Here is an 18,220-nt window from a genome sequence, read left to right as displayed (position 1 = left end):
AGTAGTCTTAAGGGTGAGGTCTTTAAGACTTGCCTTGCGCATGGGCTCGAAAGGAGCCCCCATAAGCCTAGTCAACACCACGTTTAGGTCGCATCCGGGAGCCGGGTTAGAAACGGGAGGGTGAATTCTCTTCACTCCCTCCATGAAAGCCTTAATAACTGGTATCTTCCACCATGACACTTTCTGTTGTGATGTCGTGTGGCCGAAAGTGCAGCTTGGTGCACCTTTATGGAGTTGAAAACCAGGCCTGAATCAAGTAAATGAGTTAGGTATAAAACCATGTGTGTGGGAGATCAGTTAATCGGGTTAATGCTCTTTGAGTTGCACCAGATGACAAACCGTTTCCATTTACTGGAATAGCAGTATCTAGTGTTCTGTTTTCTTGCTTCCACAAGAATGTCCATACATCTCTGAGGGAGTTGCAGGTGTCCAAACTCTATGACCTCAGGAGCGAGGCCGCTAAATTCAATGTCTGCGGGCATGGGGGAAGCATCTTCCCTCTGTCTTGCGACAACATGTTGTACGGGCTAGGCAGTTTAACTGGGGGAGATAGGGACATCTGCATCAGATGAGCGAACCAGGGTTGGCGGGCCCACATGGGTGCCACCAGTATCATCGTGACTGGTTCCTGGTGCATCTTGTGCACGATATTGTTGAGAAGGGGAGTTGGGGGGAAAATCGTAGACAAATTTCCCTGACCATGTTATCCAGAGTCCGTTCCCCTTGGAACGGTTCTGGGGGTACCTGGAGGTGTAACCTTGGCATTGCGCGTTCTCCAGTGTTGCGAACAAATCGATCTCTGGGAAGCCCCATTCTACAAAAACGTTGGAGACAATATCTCTGTGTAATCCCCATTCGTACTCCTTGGGCAACGGAAAGTCTCTGCTGAGTACGTCTGCCAGAAGATTGAGTTCACCTGGAACATGTTGTGATAACAGGAACATGTTGCGTTTGAGAGTCCACTTCCAAATGTTCTTAGTCAGTTTGGACAGCCCTGGAGAATGAGTGCCCCCTTGTTTGTTCAGATAGTACATGGCCGTGGTGCTGTCTGTGAGGATGAGGATTGCCTTCCTTTGCAGTTGTGGCTGGAAAGCCTTCAGTGCTTTGAACACTGCCAATAGTTCCAACAGGTCTATGTGGCTGGATGCTACATCTGATGACCAAACTCTGTGCGCTGTTTGTTGAAGCAGGTGAGCGCCCCACCCTGTAAGAGATGCTTCTGTGGTTAGAGTGGCTTCCACTGCGGGGGTGGTAAAGGATTTCCCTTTCAAGAGGTTGTCCCTCGACCACCACTGCAGCGAGAGACCGAGAGCCAGCGAGACGACCACTAGATCATCCCACTGTCCGCTGGCCTGACACCACTGGCTGTTGAGACACTCTTGCATCAGGCGCGCATGAGGAACCAGGTAGATACATGACGGCATCAGTCCTAGCAGTCGGATAGCCTTGCGTACAGTCACCTCTCGACTGGCTACATGCTGAGGGATCTAAAACAACATGTTTTGGACCCTCTCGTTGGAGCGGAAGATGAGGCCGTCCTTTGTTCGAATTAGAGCCCCTAGGAATTGTTTGACCTGACTGGGGTCTAGGCTGGATTTTTTCTCGTTGATCGGGAATCCTAGACTGAATAAAAAGATCTATCGTCTTTTGGGTATTTGACAGACATGTTTCGTAAGAGTCCCCTGCTATGAGCCAGTCGTCGATGTAAGGGTAGACCGGGATGGATTGCCTGCGCAGATGTCCTGCTGCCACCGCTAGTACTTTTGTCAATACCCTTGGTGCAGATGCTATGCGCAAGGGTAGTACTTTGAACTGATAATGTCTGTCTTGTACCATAAATCTGAGGTATTTTCTTTGCGCTGGTAATATTGAAATATGAAAGTATGCATCTTTCATGTCCAGTGTTGCCATCTAATCTCCCTGTGATAGCAGTGGGATTACTTCCTGCAGTGTGACCATGCAGAACTTTTGTGGCTTTACAAATTTGTTTGCTGGGCGCAGATCTAAAACAGGGTGCATGGTTAGATCCTTTTTGGGTACAAGGAAGCACACTGAATTAATACCTTCTTTTACCTATAACAGAGGTATGATTTCTACGGCTCCTTTTTCCTGTAGTGTAGTGTCTCAACTTCCTGCAGAAGAATGCGAAGATAGTCTGGTGCCAGTCATGATGGAGGTCTGAATGTTGGGGATACAGTACCCATGGGCCACAGTCTTTAGCACCCACTGGTCTGTAGTTATTCCCTCCCATGCCCGAAGAAACCATGTTAGCCGTCCCCCGACCAGGGAGGCATGGGAGGGAACCCAAATCTTTGGGTCATTTCGAACCTGAGGCCGGGGAGCCTCTGGGTGTAGAGTTCCGGCATCTTCCTTTGCCACGTCGCTGACCGCTCTGGGGATACGGGGTGGTGTATCCTCTATTTCCCTGTGTAGAATTCCAATTGTTTCCCAATTCATATTTTTTGTTGAGGGAAGCATTGGCCACGAAAAAGCCGTTTGGACCCAGATCCTCTTCTTGTAAAGGGTCTTAGTGCAATCTGGTCCAGTGTTTTTAAGGTGTCATGCTCTTTTTTTGCGGTCTCGATGGCCTCATCGACCGCCTTCCCAAACAAATTGGATTCTTCCAATGGTTTGTTTATCAGTGACGCGAGGGACCGACTACATAGGGTGGTCAGGGCCAAAACAGCCACATGTCTTATGTGTGGGGAGCTGGAAGGTACATTTTACCATTATTATGTTATGGGACTGTAGGTTGGTTTTGGTTCGATGGGATGCGGTCCTCAGCAAAATGGAAAGGGTGCTGGGGAGAGCAGTCCCTAAAGACCCCAAAGCATTACTCTTACACATTAGTGAGACTGAATAGGTGGGAAAGTGCGTTATGGCAATTAAAAGAAATTTAGCGGTCGGATGGGGCTCTAGAGACATGCCAACAGTGGCGACATGGGAGATGGGAATGGAGAACTGCCATAGCATGGACAGGATAACATACCAAAGTAGAGGGATGCAGGGCAAGTATACTAAAATATGGAGGAAATGGGAGGACTATGTGTGAGGAGTGGGCGCTACTATCTCGAAGGCATCAAGGACTAGTGAGGACTAAATAGAGACTGGAATGGTGGGGTGAAATGGGGTGAAGGAGGAAGCGGGGACACAGGGCAACCACTTTGTGCAATGTTTTGTTGCTTGATACTACAGTTACCTTTGTTTTTGAAAATGCAAATAAAAAGGAGTTGATAAAAAAAAAAGTATGGGCCTGCAGACCCAATCCAAATCATGCGGCAAGTGTTCATTTCTCTCATCACCGGCCTTTGAACAGGGAGGTGTGTGTATCTGTACGATTTCTAAGCCAGCTATGGGGTCCCTGCTAGAGATCTTTAGGAGACACATGCTGCTATATCTCCATTACCAAGGGTTAGGAAGACTGGGTGAGCTACAGGGCATCCCCTATTTATTACCTCCAGATCATGGAGAGGGGTGACTCACAGAGTTCCCCATTCTCCATTTGCTGGCTCTGCCAAAGTGACCTTATCACACTAGCCAATCCTCGAGAAGGGATCCCTGTGTTATTTTTTTTTGTTTTAATTTATTTTCATTGCAGAAGCATAATACAACATATAATACAAGAACATATGAATATAATTTATATACAAAGCCTTAGAAACCCACCCACCCCTTGTTCACATCTCACCACCCACAAAATCAAAGTCAATATATCTCCACAAATTTCCCCCAAAACTTTGTAAACAAACTTCCTTGCCCTGCTTCCTATACAAACGTTCCTCCATGGCTGCCAAATCTCGCATCTCACTCAGCCACATTTGTTTATTTATCGTAGCAACAGATTTCCAATTTCGAAGGATAATTTTCTTACCCATTGCAGACCCTCTAAATAACCATTTCTTTTGGCATTGAGAGATATCATCCAAGAGGGAATCATTCCCCAGAATTATTGTCTCAAAATTAAAATCAATTGTCACATCAAGTATTTCATCACAAACTTCACCAACATCACTCCAAAACCCTCGGACCTTCACACAATCTCACATCATATGTTCCATCGTACCATCCTCCTGAACACACGCCCAGCATTCCGGACCATCCTTCAAACCTCTCCTCCACAATTTTTCTGGGGTCCAATAGACCCTATTTAGGATCTTAATTTGTCTTGTCCGTTCTGTCAAACCCAAGGAACACAATTTGACATTCTCCCACATCCTAGTCCAACTCTCAACAGTAATGTCCGCCCCAATTCTCCTACCCCATTCAATCCTCAGCAAATCATTGCCTTTATATTCAAGTAAAACCTACCTATAAATCCGGCTCGCCAAGCCACCCTCATTCACTAATGAATTCCTCGTCAGAAATTCCAAATTCAGACTATTCTGAAAATCAATCTCACCAACAGCCTGCTTCAGTTTCCTGTAAGCCGAGACTCTAAAACCTTCTATGCAAAATTCCCTTTGCAAATCTCTAGCGCTCTTCCATTCACCCTCAGCGAAAAGATCACCAATCCAGCTGAAAACGATTTGCCACTCAATTTAATAGATGGATTCATCCATATCGATTCATTCGGATCCCTGCACGCATCCACACCCAACAAGACATTCACATTCTTCCAGGAATTTCTCAATGAAGTAGTCAACACATTTTTCACACCTTTCGAGACTGTGGTCAATAACGCCCTAGGCGACAGAGGACCGTCAGCACCAGCCTCGGCCACAGCCCATACACTCGGAATTGTTTCCACGAAATCTACCATGAAAGCACAACTGAAGGCTAAATGATAGGCCCTGAAATTCGGTACACCTAACCCGCCCTTCTCCAAAGGTAGCTTCCACAAACTCAATCTCGCCGGTTTTCCGTCCCACAAGAAACCTTGTACAAGCCTGTCCAATTCTTTCCAATAAGAAGCCTCGATATTCAATGGGATCATACTTAAAACATAGTTGATCCTAAGGGCCGACATCATTTTTAACACATTGACCTTCCCCCAAAGCGACAAATTCAGCAATCCCCACCGTGCCAGATCATTTTTAAGAGCCACAGTTAGCACATTCATGTTCACTCTCACCAAATCACAAATCCTCGGAGTGATCCAAATCCCCAAATACAACATCTTGTCTGGACACCACTGAAAACCGAGATCAGAAACATATTTTTTGTTACACCCAGAAGCCAGCGGCATCACCTCAGATTTACTCCAATTCACTCTATAACCAGATAACTCCTGGAATGAAATTAATACATCCATTAATGTTGGTAAAGACAAATGCAGGTCCCGCAGGACCAAAAGTATGTCATCTGCAAACAACCAAATTTTCTGTTGCAAACCCCAACAAGAGACTCCATTATATCCAATTTGTTCCTTATGACTGCCGCCAGAGGTTCAATCGCCAGAACAAATAACAAAGGCGAAAGAGGGCAACCCTTTCGCGTTCCCCTCTCCAGACTAAAAGGACTAGAGCGGATTCCATTGGTATTAACATCTGCAGTCGGACCTGAATATAACCTGTGCTATCATTTTTGTATTAAATCGAAATAATTTCATCAAATTTGCCAGGCGGCTAGATACACAACACTACTTCTAGCACAGAAAACACTACTTCTAGCACAGAATCCGTAGACCGAAACGCCAACCCTCATGGGAAGGTCTTGGGTCGGACATACCCAACCTGCTTTAGAACCTAGTTGTTTGGCGGTGTTTGAAGGCTGGGGAGCGCAAGGTGCACTTCTATGCATCCATCAATGCATGCTATTAGATCACTTCCTAGCATGTAGCTTTCTGTGTGCTTTTCTCAATGCTTACAGGGTTAAGCAACTGCAAGGTTTCATTCCTATTTTAATAAGTAGACTTAAACTACATTTTCAATGTGTATTACCTGCCAGCTTTCTGTTTTGCTGCAACCTCTCTCATTGGGAGGGTGTGGGAACTGTGACGAATCCCAGGATATCATCCCTTCTTCCCTCGGGGCGCCCCTTCTCGAGGCCAGGGAGGTGAGGCTGCTACCTGATAGTCCAGCTGGGGGTGGTACTCAGTGGGTGGATCTCATGGGGAGGGACTACTATCCAGAGAAAACGCAGTATTGCCAGACTATCAATCCCTCCCTGTACTTCTTGTCATACACAAAACTCTATCAATACCCCACACGTCAATATGTGTAGCTGAGGTAGAAAGTTCTACAGCCTACTTGCAAAGTACTGAGACGAGGGAGAAACGCGGAACGTGAAGATCACTATAAGAAACAACTATGGTGAGTGGTCTAGTGGCTCAGAGAAAGCCAGCAAAGGTCACATCTTAAAAAGAAGTGACTGGCAATCCAATGGAGAAGCCTGCCATGGAGGAACCGGGACGCTCGAAGGCGAGATAAGAAGAAAGGCCAGGAGAGCACAAACCGAGGCACTTACACGCAGCCAGAGGCGTCCTGGGAAAGTACCACACGGATGGACCAGCAGACAAAGAGGGCCCAGGCAACCAGCCGGTCGAGGATGCTGGTACGTGCGGTCATCAGGAGACGTGCAGCGCGAGAGCAGGGGAATGCTGCAGAGCCGCTTCAGCCCCTGGAGAAGTCAAACGAAGCCCGAGCGAGAAGTCGGAGAGACCCACGTACAACCAGAGAACGCTGGCAAGCACCCTGTGGAGCTCTGGGTGACAGGAACGGTTGGTAGGATCCCAAAGGGCGGAAGCCTCAACAAATAAGGGTCTAGGACCCCCAACACATGAGTAACCTCCTACGCCGTCTTCCTCGTGGCGGTACTTGGGAGAGAAGGATCACAAATACTACGAGACAAAGAAATAAAGAAATAAGGATCTGTGACTCACACCAGAAAAGTGAACTGTGAAGTAGATAGAAAGTACCTGGTGGGTTAGTCAACCAGGTCTGTCTGAGAAGCCTGAGAAAGGCCACAGGAAGGGAGACATTTGCCCATCACTTGTTGAACTGTCTGAGAAGCCTGAGAAAGGCCTGGGGAAGGGAGATATGCCCCCATCACTTGTTGAACTGTCTGAGAAGCCTGAGAAAGGCCAGGGGAAGGGGGCTGGGGGAAGGGAGACATTCACACACCATGGGTTAACCTAGCAAAACCTGAGACAGGTTAGGGGGAGGGAGACATTCCCTAAAATCATGAACGCAAGCAGAGAGGAGGAAGTCATCCCCCCTGGTTAATATATTAAGGAAAGCAGTACACAAATGACCAGGGAAAGGAGGCCCTTAACCCTAAAGGCTAACCAGGAAAAACTCAACAGTGAAGACAACTGTGGGTAATAAAGAATGCTGATGTTTCATTGAACTCTGCTTTGAGAACTTTTAAACCCGGAACTTTGTGTTTTCCTCTAAACGAGATTGCAGTGTGGGGAAGGGAGGCATTCCCTCAGGATACAGTCTAACTGTGGAACTCTTGGAGATTCACCCCTTCTTTTAATGTAAGGGAAGGAAATAGGTTTTTGACATAGAACTGTGGACATTTTATTTTGGACATCCTGACAGACTCTGTAGTACGTTTAGTTGAGGCAGAGAAACCCCTCTTAGTAATAGGGCCAGGTAGGGTGTTCCTTTATTTTCTGATAAAATAAAAGTCTGTAATAACAATCATGCGACCCGTTTGTCAGTCTCCTCCTTCCACAGCCTTACAGAACTTTATGGAACTAGGTCATATCCTAGTAAGGCTCTGCATCACCACGCAAGACCTTGATTTCTTTGCCATTACGGAGACCTGGCTACATGCTGCATCAGGACCAGCTCTCTCGCTAGCCATCCCCAATTATTATTCCATCACCAGATGTCATAGAACTTCCAACCAATCTAAAGGCGGGGGTGTCATTTCCAAAACCGCATTAGGCCTCAGACCCAAACCGACCAGTCTGTGCTACTCAAACCCTCTCCTTGCACCTGATCTACAGGCCTCTGGGGCTAATATCCACATTAGAAGAAGATATTACTACCCTCCTCTCTACCAACACTAAGCCTAGCTCACAAATCATTTTATTGGGAGACCTCAACCTCGGCGTACAGTACAAGACAACAATGACCCCAAATCGCTAGACACTGCCAATACCCTAACTGAACAAGGCTTCACTTAGCGCATCCAAGAACCTACCCACATCAAGGGTGGAACCCTTCATTGGATTTCAGACCTCAACCGTAGCATAAACATCCTGTCCAACACCCCTTGTGCCTGGTCAGACCACCACATTATCACATTTACCATCAAATCCGACAACCAACATCCCAAGGAGAACATAGCACCGTCCATGCGTACCACAAATTAAAGGGACATAACCAGTGAGAAATGTCTTCCACTGATTCTACCCATACTAAACATTGCCGCTGAGTCACACACTGACCCCACGGTGCTAGTCGATATCTATAAACAAACTATCCTCAAGGCTATCAACACCATTGCTCCACTTAAATTAAGAAAGCCCAAGCCACGAACGCAAGGAAAAAAGAAATGCAGAGGCCCCCTGGAAGAGCCTACCGACTGCAACTAATAAGATTAACCTCACTCTAGCATCCCTCAGCTATAAAGAGGCAATCCTCCAAGCCAAAAGAGACACCTATAACAACCAAATTACCCAAGCCAAATCAAGTACGAAAGAACACTAAGATACTGAAAGAATGTGAATCAACAATAGCACCCTCTGACTCCTGCACTAAAGATATTACCTGGTGCTCCAACATCCAGAAAGCACTTCTAGATAAAATCAGCATGCTCCAAAATAAAATGGAGTCCAAAAAAAGCAACCTATCATTCGACCCATAACAAAGCCCATTAGTCAGCTCACTTAGCTCCCCTCTACATGCACACAAGCTATTCAATCAATCAATCTCAACCAAAGATGTAGAAAACATAATCCTCAAACTCAAACCATCTTATTGTCAGGGGGATGCCTGCCCAGCCCCCATAATCAAGGAGGGAACCAAAGAACTAGCACCATTCATCACAACCTTAATAAACACTTGATAGTACCTAATAACCTTAAAGATGCTTGGGTTTTACCTTTACTCAAGAAGCCATCACTAGACCCGAGCATCCCCACCAACTATAGGCCCATCACTACAGTCCCCTTTCTGCTGACAATCCTGGATAGAGCAGCTTACCTGCAGATCCAGGATCACCTACAATGTAATAACCTCCTTGGCCTCAGACAAACAGGTTTGAGACTGAGGCACAGGACTGAGGCGGCCTTGATCGATCTTAAAACCCAAATCGAAGTTTTAAGAGACAATGGCAAGCTGGCTCTGCTCCTCTTACTTGACCTATCGGCCGCATTCGATTTGGTCAATCACCAAGAGAGAGATGTTTCAGCTCTGAGATCAGTAGGGAGAGTATTCCATAGTTTAGGGGCGAGGAGGGGGAAGCCTATTCCCCTGCCTTGGCCTTGTTGACGCGAGGTACCGTTAGTTGATTGGTGTATCGTAATCTAGTCGGTCTGGTAGATTGTGATCTAGATATTGTGTCAGATAGGTATGAGGGTGCTGAGAGTTGATGCATTTGTGTGTGGTTGTGAGAATTTTGAAGGAAATGCGGTCCTTGACTGGGAGCCAGTGGGAAGTCTTTCTTGCTTTTGTAATATGGTCTCGTTTAGGTATGCTGAGGGCCGCTCTAAGAGCATTGTTTTGGGTTGTTTGGAGTCTGGTTAGATTTTTTTTGGAGGTGCCAGCTAAGAGCGTGTTGCAGTAATCGAGCTTGGTTCCTATAGTTGCTCTAGCGATGGAGAGGCAGTTATCCTTAGTTAGGAGTGGTTTTATAGCATTGATAAGTTTAGTACTCAGTGCAGAGGCCGACACTATGGCGCTGACTTGTTTATCCACGGATAGGGTTGCGTCAATGTGGACACCAAGAGTTTTAACCGAGGATAATACTGGGATGACGCAGTTATCTATGCTGAAATTGAGGTACAGCGGGTTAAGGTTGGATAATGTGGATTTCTGGCCAAGAATGATGATTTCGGTCTTGTCCCCGTTCAGACAAAGGCCGTTGGTAGCCATCCATGCTTGTATGGTGGAGTAGATTTGCTGTAGTGTTGTAGCGTCTTGATGATAGTGCCCCGTCAGGGGAAGGAGCAGCTGGGTGTCATCAGCATAGTTTGTGTATGTGATCCCAAGTGCATCCAATTTATGAAAGAGAGGCTCGGTAAAAAGATTATATAAGGTGGGGGCAGTACAGGATCCTTGTGGGACACCGCAGTGGATGATGGAGGGAGCTGCATGAGCTGTGTTAGAGAACACTTTCATAGCTCTGCCCTCTAGGAAGGAGGTTACCTATGTCGCTGCATCCTTGGAGAAATGCGCAGCATGCGTAAAATGCCTGGTGAGTGTGTTGTGATCTACCAGATTGAACGCTGCTGAGAGGTCAAGGTGGAGGAGGAGTGAAGGCTTGCCTTTGTCAAGGATATTTGTGATTTCGTTTTTTAAGTCTAGAAGGGCGGTATCAGTTCCGTCCCCTTGCCGAACACTGATTGTCTCTTTCCTAGGATCGAGTTCGATTCACGGTATAGTTGAATCTGTCTGTGGGCGGCCTTGTCTAGTATTTTCAGAAGGAATGGAACTGTTGTTATGGGTCGGTAGTTATTGGGTTTAGAGGGATCTAGCGTAGTTTTTTTAAAAAGAGGGCGCACCCAAGCCTCCTTAAGGCTATCCGGGACTCTGCCCGTTTTGAATGAGGCACTGATGAAAGCTGTAAGGAGAGGCGCAAGTGGTTTTGCACATTCCTTAATGATTTTAGGGTGACACACATCGCCCTTACATTGTGAGGGTTTGAGGTGTCTAAGGATGTCAATGACATGTGCTTCAGTGATTTCCGTAAATGAAAATTTGGGCAGGTTGCTTTTTTTGGCGTTGGGCTGTGCCTGTGCACGAGGGCTCTGCTTGCGTAGGGCTTTGTAATGGTGAGATATTTTGTTTTGGAGGAGGTTTATTTTTTCAAGCATGGCGGATTGTATGCCTGTGCACCATGCTTCGGTTTTGACGATCTCATCAGTGCAGATGGGTGGTACAGTTAGTTCTTTAAAGATACTAAAGAGTTCTTTCGTTTTGGAGTTAGCAGCGGTGATACGGTGGTTGTAGGCTTCAGATTTAGCATTGAAAATGGAGTCTTTGTATTTCTTAGCCATGGATAGGAAGTTATCTTTGGTGGTGTCACAAGGATTGCTCTGCCAGTTTTTGAGTACCTGGCATTTGCTTTTGCACAGATTCTGGAGTTCCTCTGTGAACCAGGAGTTGGAGTGGAAGGATTTTCTCTCTTTTTTATTTTCCAGTGGGACAACGGTGTTGATGGCCCTAGTGATGGTGTCTTTGAATATCTCTGCAAGGATGTTGGGGTCAGAGGAGAAAGGTGGTGCTAGGCATGGCAGGTTAAGACATGCACTGACATTGTCCGCACTGAGTTTTTTTAGCACTTCTAGCTAAGGTGGCCGGTGCTGTGGTAGGCGCTTTAGTGCATGGGGTTACTGGAATGGCGAATTGTAGATAGTTGTGGTCTGTCCATGGGAGGCTAGTATTAGAGGCGATGACTGTGTTGCAGTTGTGGTCTATTACCCAGTCTAGGATGCACCCTTTAGTGTGAGTAGGCGATGTGATCTTTTGTGAGAAGCCTAGATCGAGGAGGTCCTTTGCGAGAGAGATAGCAGTTTTGTTATTGGGGTCGTTGAATCCTAGGTTTAGGTCTCCTATGCGTAAAGTTTTGGTGGTTCCTTTAATATTGTCCCCTAGAAGGTGGGTGATTTGACCTATGGAGTTGGTGGTAGGGCCAGGTGGACGGTACATGACATGGATATTTATAGTGCTATTTGGAGAGAGCGCTAGTTTGACTGATAGGATGTCTACATTTACTTCCCCTTGGTGAGGTACAGTTCTCATAGATAAGGTTTCTTTGTAGATAAGAGCTAATCCCCCCCCTCCTGTTTTGATAGTCCCCTCTTGTCTAAGGATGGCATATCCTTGCGGTAGGGCTATCGTGATGGCTGGGCTGGAGGCTTCATGAAGCCAGGTCTCCGTGATGGCTAGTATGTCTAGGTCTTGGGTGGTGATTAGATCATTAACTTCTAGAGCATGGGCGCTGAGAGAGCGTATATTAATTAAAGCGCACTTGTATTGTAAGGGACACAGGTTCTTTTTAGGTATAAGTGGCGTGTCTGTCTTAATTGATGCGGTACGTTGATTGTAGGAGTTGCGGTTGGGTGCGGCATGGGTCAGTTTTAGTTTTGTGTTGTTGTATTTATGGGCATTTGAGCAGTGGTGGTTTGTGTTCACTCTGATGGTGCGTGAGCCTAGTCGGCGATTTCTGAGTGGCGCAAGTGTAGGAGTCGCATGGAAGTTAATGGGGAGGGTGCAAGATCTAAGTCTGTGCGGTCTATAGTTGAGGTTAGGCACGTGTGTGTCTGCGTGTGAGGTGTTGTGTGGAGTGTGTGGGCTTAGGCAGGATGTCCATCGTGAGAGGACTGCTATTGCTGTAGTAGTCATGGTAGCTGGGCTCTAGGCTAGGATGGTTAGGTGAAGTCTTTTCAATGAGTAGGGTGCTTAACAGGCATACGTAGAGAGGCAGGGTGTACATGCTGTAGATGAGTTTGCCGTACATTTGATAGGTAGGCACGATAGTTGCTACTCTGTCAAAGACTAAGGTCTGTAGTAGGCTGGGAGTGGGTACCACAATTAGGGCTGAGTGTTCGTATCACAGAATAGGCTGGATGCAAGTATCACAGAATAGGCTGGATGCAAGTATCACAGAATAGGCTAGATGCAAGTATCACAGGATAGGCTAGATGCAAGTATCACAGAATCTTGCTACCCACGAACACCATACCAATTTCAACAAACGACTCACACACCAGGGACAGCACAGTCTGCAGCTTCAGGGGTGATCCCAATAGCATATCTAAAATCCAAAATGGCGATCCAATTAGATATACACTGAGGCTCCCACCAGCCCCAGCCGTGCTTTGGGAAAGCAGCCAATCAAAGCCTTTGTTCAATCAATGTTCACAGATGCAAGCCCTCAGAATAAGGTCCACCCTGTGGGGAGGCAGAGAACCTCTGTAAAAGGTAGTCAGCTTCAGTCGCACTATGGGGGTTGTTGGATAAGGCTGTGGCTGGGGAATTTAGAAAGTGTTACACATACTGTGGAGGAGAGGGGATTGGAGGCAAGAGAGACAAAATTAGCCAGGAGGAGTTGAAACATTGTGAGGAAGTAGGGAGAGATTGTAGGAGGTGGAAGAAGCAGGTTGTACGAGATAAGAAGCATAGTGAAATCAGGAGGAAGTGTTAGTATTAAGAGGAGCTGGTGGAGGATGTGGTTGTATTAGAAGGTAGCTGTACTAGGAGGAGGTGGCGATCATCTAAAAAAGTTGGTTGTGCTAGGAGGAGGTGAGGAGATCCTGGAGGAGGTATTAAGGTAAGGAAAAGGTGGTGAAGGTTTGAAAATGCTAGCAACGTTAAGGGCTGAACACTTGGGGTAGGTGGTAACATCAGGACAGAATGATGGAAGACCCAAGGAGGAAGATGTAACAACTGTAGAAGGTAGATAGAAAATAAGAACAGGAATTTTCCAGCGGTACATGTCAGCCCTAGGCAGGACCAGATGGTGAAAGGAAGAACAAGACAAGGATGTGAAGATTACTATCAGCCGAGAGGAGTGGAAAGAAAAGAAACACAAGGGCGCAACCCTGAACTTGGAGAAGGGGCCTGGGAGCCAGAGAAGGTTAGGGGGAACTCCTGCTTCCAACTCTAAAACAAGCAACATTTATGGGTACTAGACGCATTGGAGCAAGAAATCAGATAGGATGACAAAAATAAGGTTCCCTCCTGAACCAAGGGAAGAGACTTGGCGCAAGATAGCTATCAGCACGCTACCAGGGGAAACCTGCATCTACTTAGTCTACAAGGATTTATCCCACCCTAGGACACAAGGACTTGCCATTTCCCAGGGCGACAGACTTGTTTTGTTTCTAAATGTCATTGAAATTTTGCATGAAGCCATTTTTCCTGCAAAATAATTACTGCAAATCTGACAGAACAAGCCCAGAAGTGTGTGCACCCCTGGAGGGCCTCTGTGACAGAGTACCACTACATGTTGTCCTTTTACGATTTGAATACACAGAAAAAAACCAGACAAAGCTGTTTTGCTCTGTTTTTTTCCATATGTTTATTTAAAATACTGAAGGTGTGAACCTTTTCCTTAAAAGCGACAAAACTCTTGAGCGCCATTTAATTATTCAAACTTTGATATAGTGGATTTCATTCCTTTGTACAACTTGTAAATTATTTAAATCCTTCTAGGTATTTGCTTACTTGCCTACATTTTATTCATTTTCATTTATTATTTATCGAGTGTGGCAATCGGGCAGTTATTTCACCGAGCACAAACTTACATTTCTTATTTTCCCCTCCCCTAAAAAAAATACACAAAAGATCGACACTCGCTTTTAAGGCACACATTTCTGATAACGTCAAACTAGGCTAACTTAAATGTGATGGAATTTAAATGGTGCTAGATTCTATGCACTGGCTTTTGATAGCCTACCAAATTAAGTGCCTTCTGAAGATGAAGACAATCTGATAGGCTTCCAATTAAGAAAACCCCACTGTTTCAATCCAAGAATTTCATATAAATAATAAATGCATTTCACTTAAATGAACAATCTGGACTGAAGTACCAGAATGCAACCGCTTATGAGAGGAACGTGCACAACTGGATTTTTTAAAATCCAAATGGCAGAAAAGAACATGGATAATTTGTATCCAACCTCATCCATACCGGTCATGTGCAGCTGGTGTAGTTTGTGGTACACCAAGGCGGCATCCCGGGAGCTCTTGCGCACGTCATCCTTCAGCTTCTGGTCCCTGCGGAAACCTCCAGCCCGGGAAGCCATCCAACGTCCCACCCACAGTCGCTGCAGAACATGGCGAATTAGATTCCACATCAGACTGCAGCTCAGGTCGAAATTTGAAGTCGGGAGCGGCCGGCCCAGTGCTCGCAGTGCTGTCCACAGGTTCTGGGAGGCCTGAGCAAAGTCACCCTGAAGAGGGGTAATAGTAAAAAGTTCAAATCAACCCAGGAATCCCAGATCATACAGGCAAAAGCATATAGTCCAATGACCACTTGGAAAAATTGTTTCAACGCCCCACTCCTGTTGGGAGATGGCTCAATGTGTAATATGGTCTGGTACACCCCATGTCTGTTACAAGGTGTTATTGGTACAAGCGCTCCTTGTTAGTAAGCATGCTCTGGTACACACTCCTTCATTCTGGAGGTAGGTTCTGATAAACCAGCCTCATGTTGGGGGTATTCTCTGGAACACCATCCTCAACTGAGCGGATATTGTTTTTTTTTTCTTCCCTACACACTCTTCTTGTTGGGCTGCTTTGATTCACCCTCTTCTTGTTGAGAGAAAGGATCAAGTATGCTTTGTTCATGTTGGAAGGTACATGATGTTACAACCCCTTCATGTTGGAAGGTACATGATGTTACACGCTCCTCCTGCTAGGAGGTATTTTCTGGCAAATCCTCCTTAGTCTGATAATTATACTCTGGCACACCACTTCTGCTGTTAGGGTTATGACACAGCATGCCCCATTCCTTTCCCTACTTTCGGAAGATATGATGCATTTGTTTCCTCTTGTAATACAGAAGAAGCCCAGCCCCTCCTTTCCCACACAATCCGTTTATACCATCCCCCCTCCCCTTCCAAAAACAGATCTTACCCTGGCCAGATCAAAATCTGCCTGCTTGCGATGCCTCCAGAATAGTACAGAGGGTTCTGAGTGTAACCTGGTAACAGGCTCGCCATAGACAAACAGCCGGCAGAAGACACCCAGAATCACCACAATATTGATCATCCAGAGCAACATGGAGGACATAAGCCACTCGGACCATCCGGAAGCTTCCACTGAAAGAACACAGATTCCAGAATCAGCATTGACTCATTTAAAACACTGCAGTTTGAGTTATAAGTATCACCGGGTAAAAGAGTGCATGCAAATATCAATGTAGTCCTAGTCATTTCCAGGCATTATCAGGGTCCAGCTGAGTACCTTAGGTTTCATAGAGATAGACACAAAATGATTTTCTGGCTACTGAAATTCCAACATATTGATTCCAGGTCTATCGTTTTAGACACACTTCTATGAATAATACAGTGTGACTAGTCCTCTTTTGCTCACTTTATAAAGGCATTGGAAAGTCTTGGTCTAATTGTAGTAAATAGGGAGATGCCAGGGGAAAACCTGCACAGAACTTCTAAATAAAGGAATGGCTAAGTAGAGGTATACCTAGTTCAGATATCCCATACATAGGGCATATCCAGAGAACAGGGGCTAGAATAAACCTGCTCTTGGTTTTACAAAGCCAGTTTGCTTTGGACTGATCTGTTTTGGTCAGAGACAACACCAACCCCATTGTAACATTAGTTGTGTTTGGATTTTGTTAAATCTTTCCACTCTACTCTCAAAGCATAAAATTGTCTCTTGAGTAAAGTTTACAGTTTCTCTAATTTCAGAAATGTAAAGATATATCACATCAAATAACTAGACTATAGAAGGCAAGTCTGCTTCAGTTCCTCTGAACATAAAATTAACCTAGAGCACAGCGACAGCACAAAGGAGAGATCTAGAGGACCGTGCAGAGCTGGTCCCGCTCTCTAACACAAAGGACAACATGGCATGCCAAGTCCAGATCTTCTGCACAGAGAACATATTTACACCAATGTTTCTGGAACCCACACTGGAGGGGGTGGGGGGGAGGCATACAGAGAGTCACAACGTTTTGAATCTTGACGCGTAGTAAAGGAAAATCGAGTGTCGTCAATGAAAAGCTCAAGAAACCCTGACTGACAGGGCTATTTCACCTCTCCAGGACAAAGGATAGCGGCAGAGGAAAGTGGGTCAGCCTTGACCAGCATTTCAATACAGAAGTTTCGTATGACAAACGAGGTTACCTATAATTATGTTTGTGAAGCTTGTATCTGTTTGACCGAACTCATGAGGGGAAAAACACATTTAGACGATGACATCGTCTAGAAGGAACACTGAGTAGCCTGTGCATGTAGTACAGGCAAAATGATACAGGATTGTCCTAGTCAACACCTAATTTTCAGTTTAGTAAAACACAAGTTGTAGTACCACTACGTGGTGGACTATGCATAACATGTGAATCTAAACAGATTCACAAGCTCCAAAATTATTTATATTGTCATGAAGTTGAGCAGAATCAATGTGAATCGGACACAGAAAGTGGGTTTATTTAAACAGATGCAGGGTTATTAGGTGTAAATACATTATATGGGGCCAACTTATTAAAGTTTAAAAAAAAGAAAAACGATGGCTTCTCCTCAAGGCTCCAACTATCAAGAGTCTCTGGCCTCAATTATACTCTTATCAGACTACCCATCCCCGTTTTTACCGTTAATACTCAGTAACTCACTGTCCATTTGAGTGTCCCTGCACTTGTTTCTTGACTTCTGGTTCCAATGGTTTAAGTCCTTTCCTTGTACCTTGGACTCCTGGAAGACTAGTCTGCATGGATCTAAGGCCCTTACTGCACCTGCTTGTTACCCTGGGTAGCTGTAGAAGGCAAGACAATCTGGCTCTCAGAGCTTCCACTTGCCTTGCCTCGCGCTCACCGACATGCCTGCTACTCACCTGGTTGGAAGGTCTACCACTGTTGGAGGCTGCTGGCCCGGCTCACGCAGCGGTCCCACGGGTGGCCCGGAGATAATCAGACGGCAGCAGGGGAGCCAGCACGGCAACAAGACAAACACCACCTGACAAACATTGGGCACAGACATCCTGCCCCCACTGCATAGGCACAGGGGTCCAGCACCAAGTTGTGCGCGAGGGCGCTCTGGCAAGCGTCTTGTATTGCCATAGCAACCCTCCCAGGAGGCCCTGGCCTTGCTTACATGACGCAATGGGTATTTAAAACCTGAGCAACTGTTAAGAGACGTGTCATAATGCAGTCCGTTTAGCGGGTTGCCTTGCTCTGGTCTTGCTCGAACTTTCGTTGCCTGCCCTGCAGTTCTGCACTTTCCCACTTCTCCCTTACCTATTCTGCTTGGCTACCTACCTCCCTGCCTACCCGCTCCCCTTAGCTACCTCGTTCCTGCCTGCCTTTTGCCTTGGCTATTTTTCCTTCCTGCCTGCCACTTGCCAAGACTTCTTTCCCTCTTGCAAGTCTGCTTCCCTTGGCTGCCTTCCTCTGCCTTGCTGGCCTGTCTCCAGCCTCCCTT

The 18,220-nt window shown here is 46.0% G+C and overlaps 1 protein-coding gene across 5 annotated transcripts in view; it reads right to left on the bottom strand.

Moving 5' to 3' along the window:
- Positions 1–18,220, bottom strand: part of SREBF1 (sterol regulatory element binding transcription factor 1) — a 274,327-nt gene that overhangs the window by 82,740 nt on the left and 173,367 nt on the right. For 4 of the 5 annotated variants that reach the window (XM_069645720.1, XM_069645721.1, XM_069645724.1 and 1 more), the window contains exons 9-10: positions 15,699–15,883; positions 14,752–15,013 (exon numbers count right to left, since the gene is read on the bottom strand). The exons of the other annotated variant lie outside the window; for it this stretch is intronic. In XM_069645720.1, coding sequence (XP_069501821.1) covers positions 14,752–15,013; positions 15,699–15,883 — 447 coding nt within the window. The remainder of the gene's footprint in view (positions 1–14,751; positions 15,014–15,698; positions 15,884–18,220) is intronic. 5 annotated transcript variants of the gene reach the window in all.

This window comes from Ambystoma mexicanum, chromosome 2p, assembly GCF_040938575.1.
Source record: "Ambystoma mexicanum isolate Mex_15411 chromosome 2p, UKY_AmexF1_1, whole genome shotgun sequence".
Taxonomy (NCBI): Eukaryota; Metazoa; Chordata; class Amphibia; order Caudata; family Ambystomatidae; genus Ambystoma; species Ambystoma mexicanum.
Note: the sequence above shows the minus strand (reverse complement) of the source record. Positions and strands in the feature narration are given on the sequence as shown.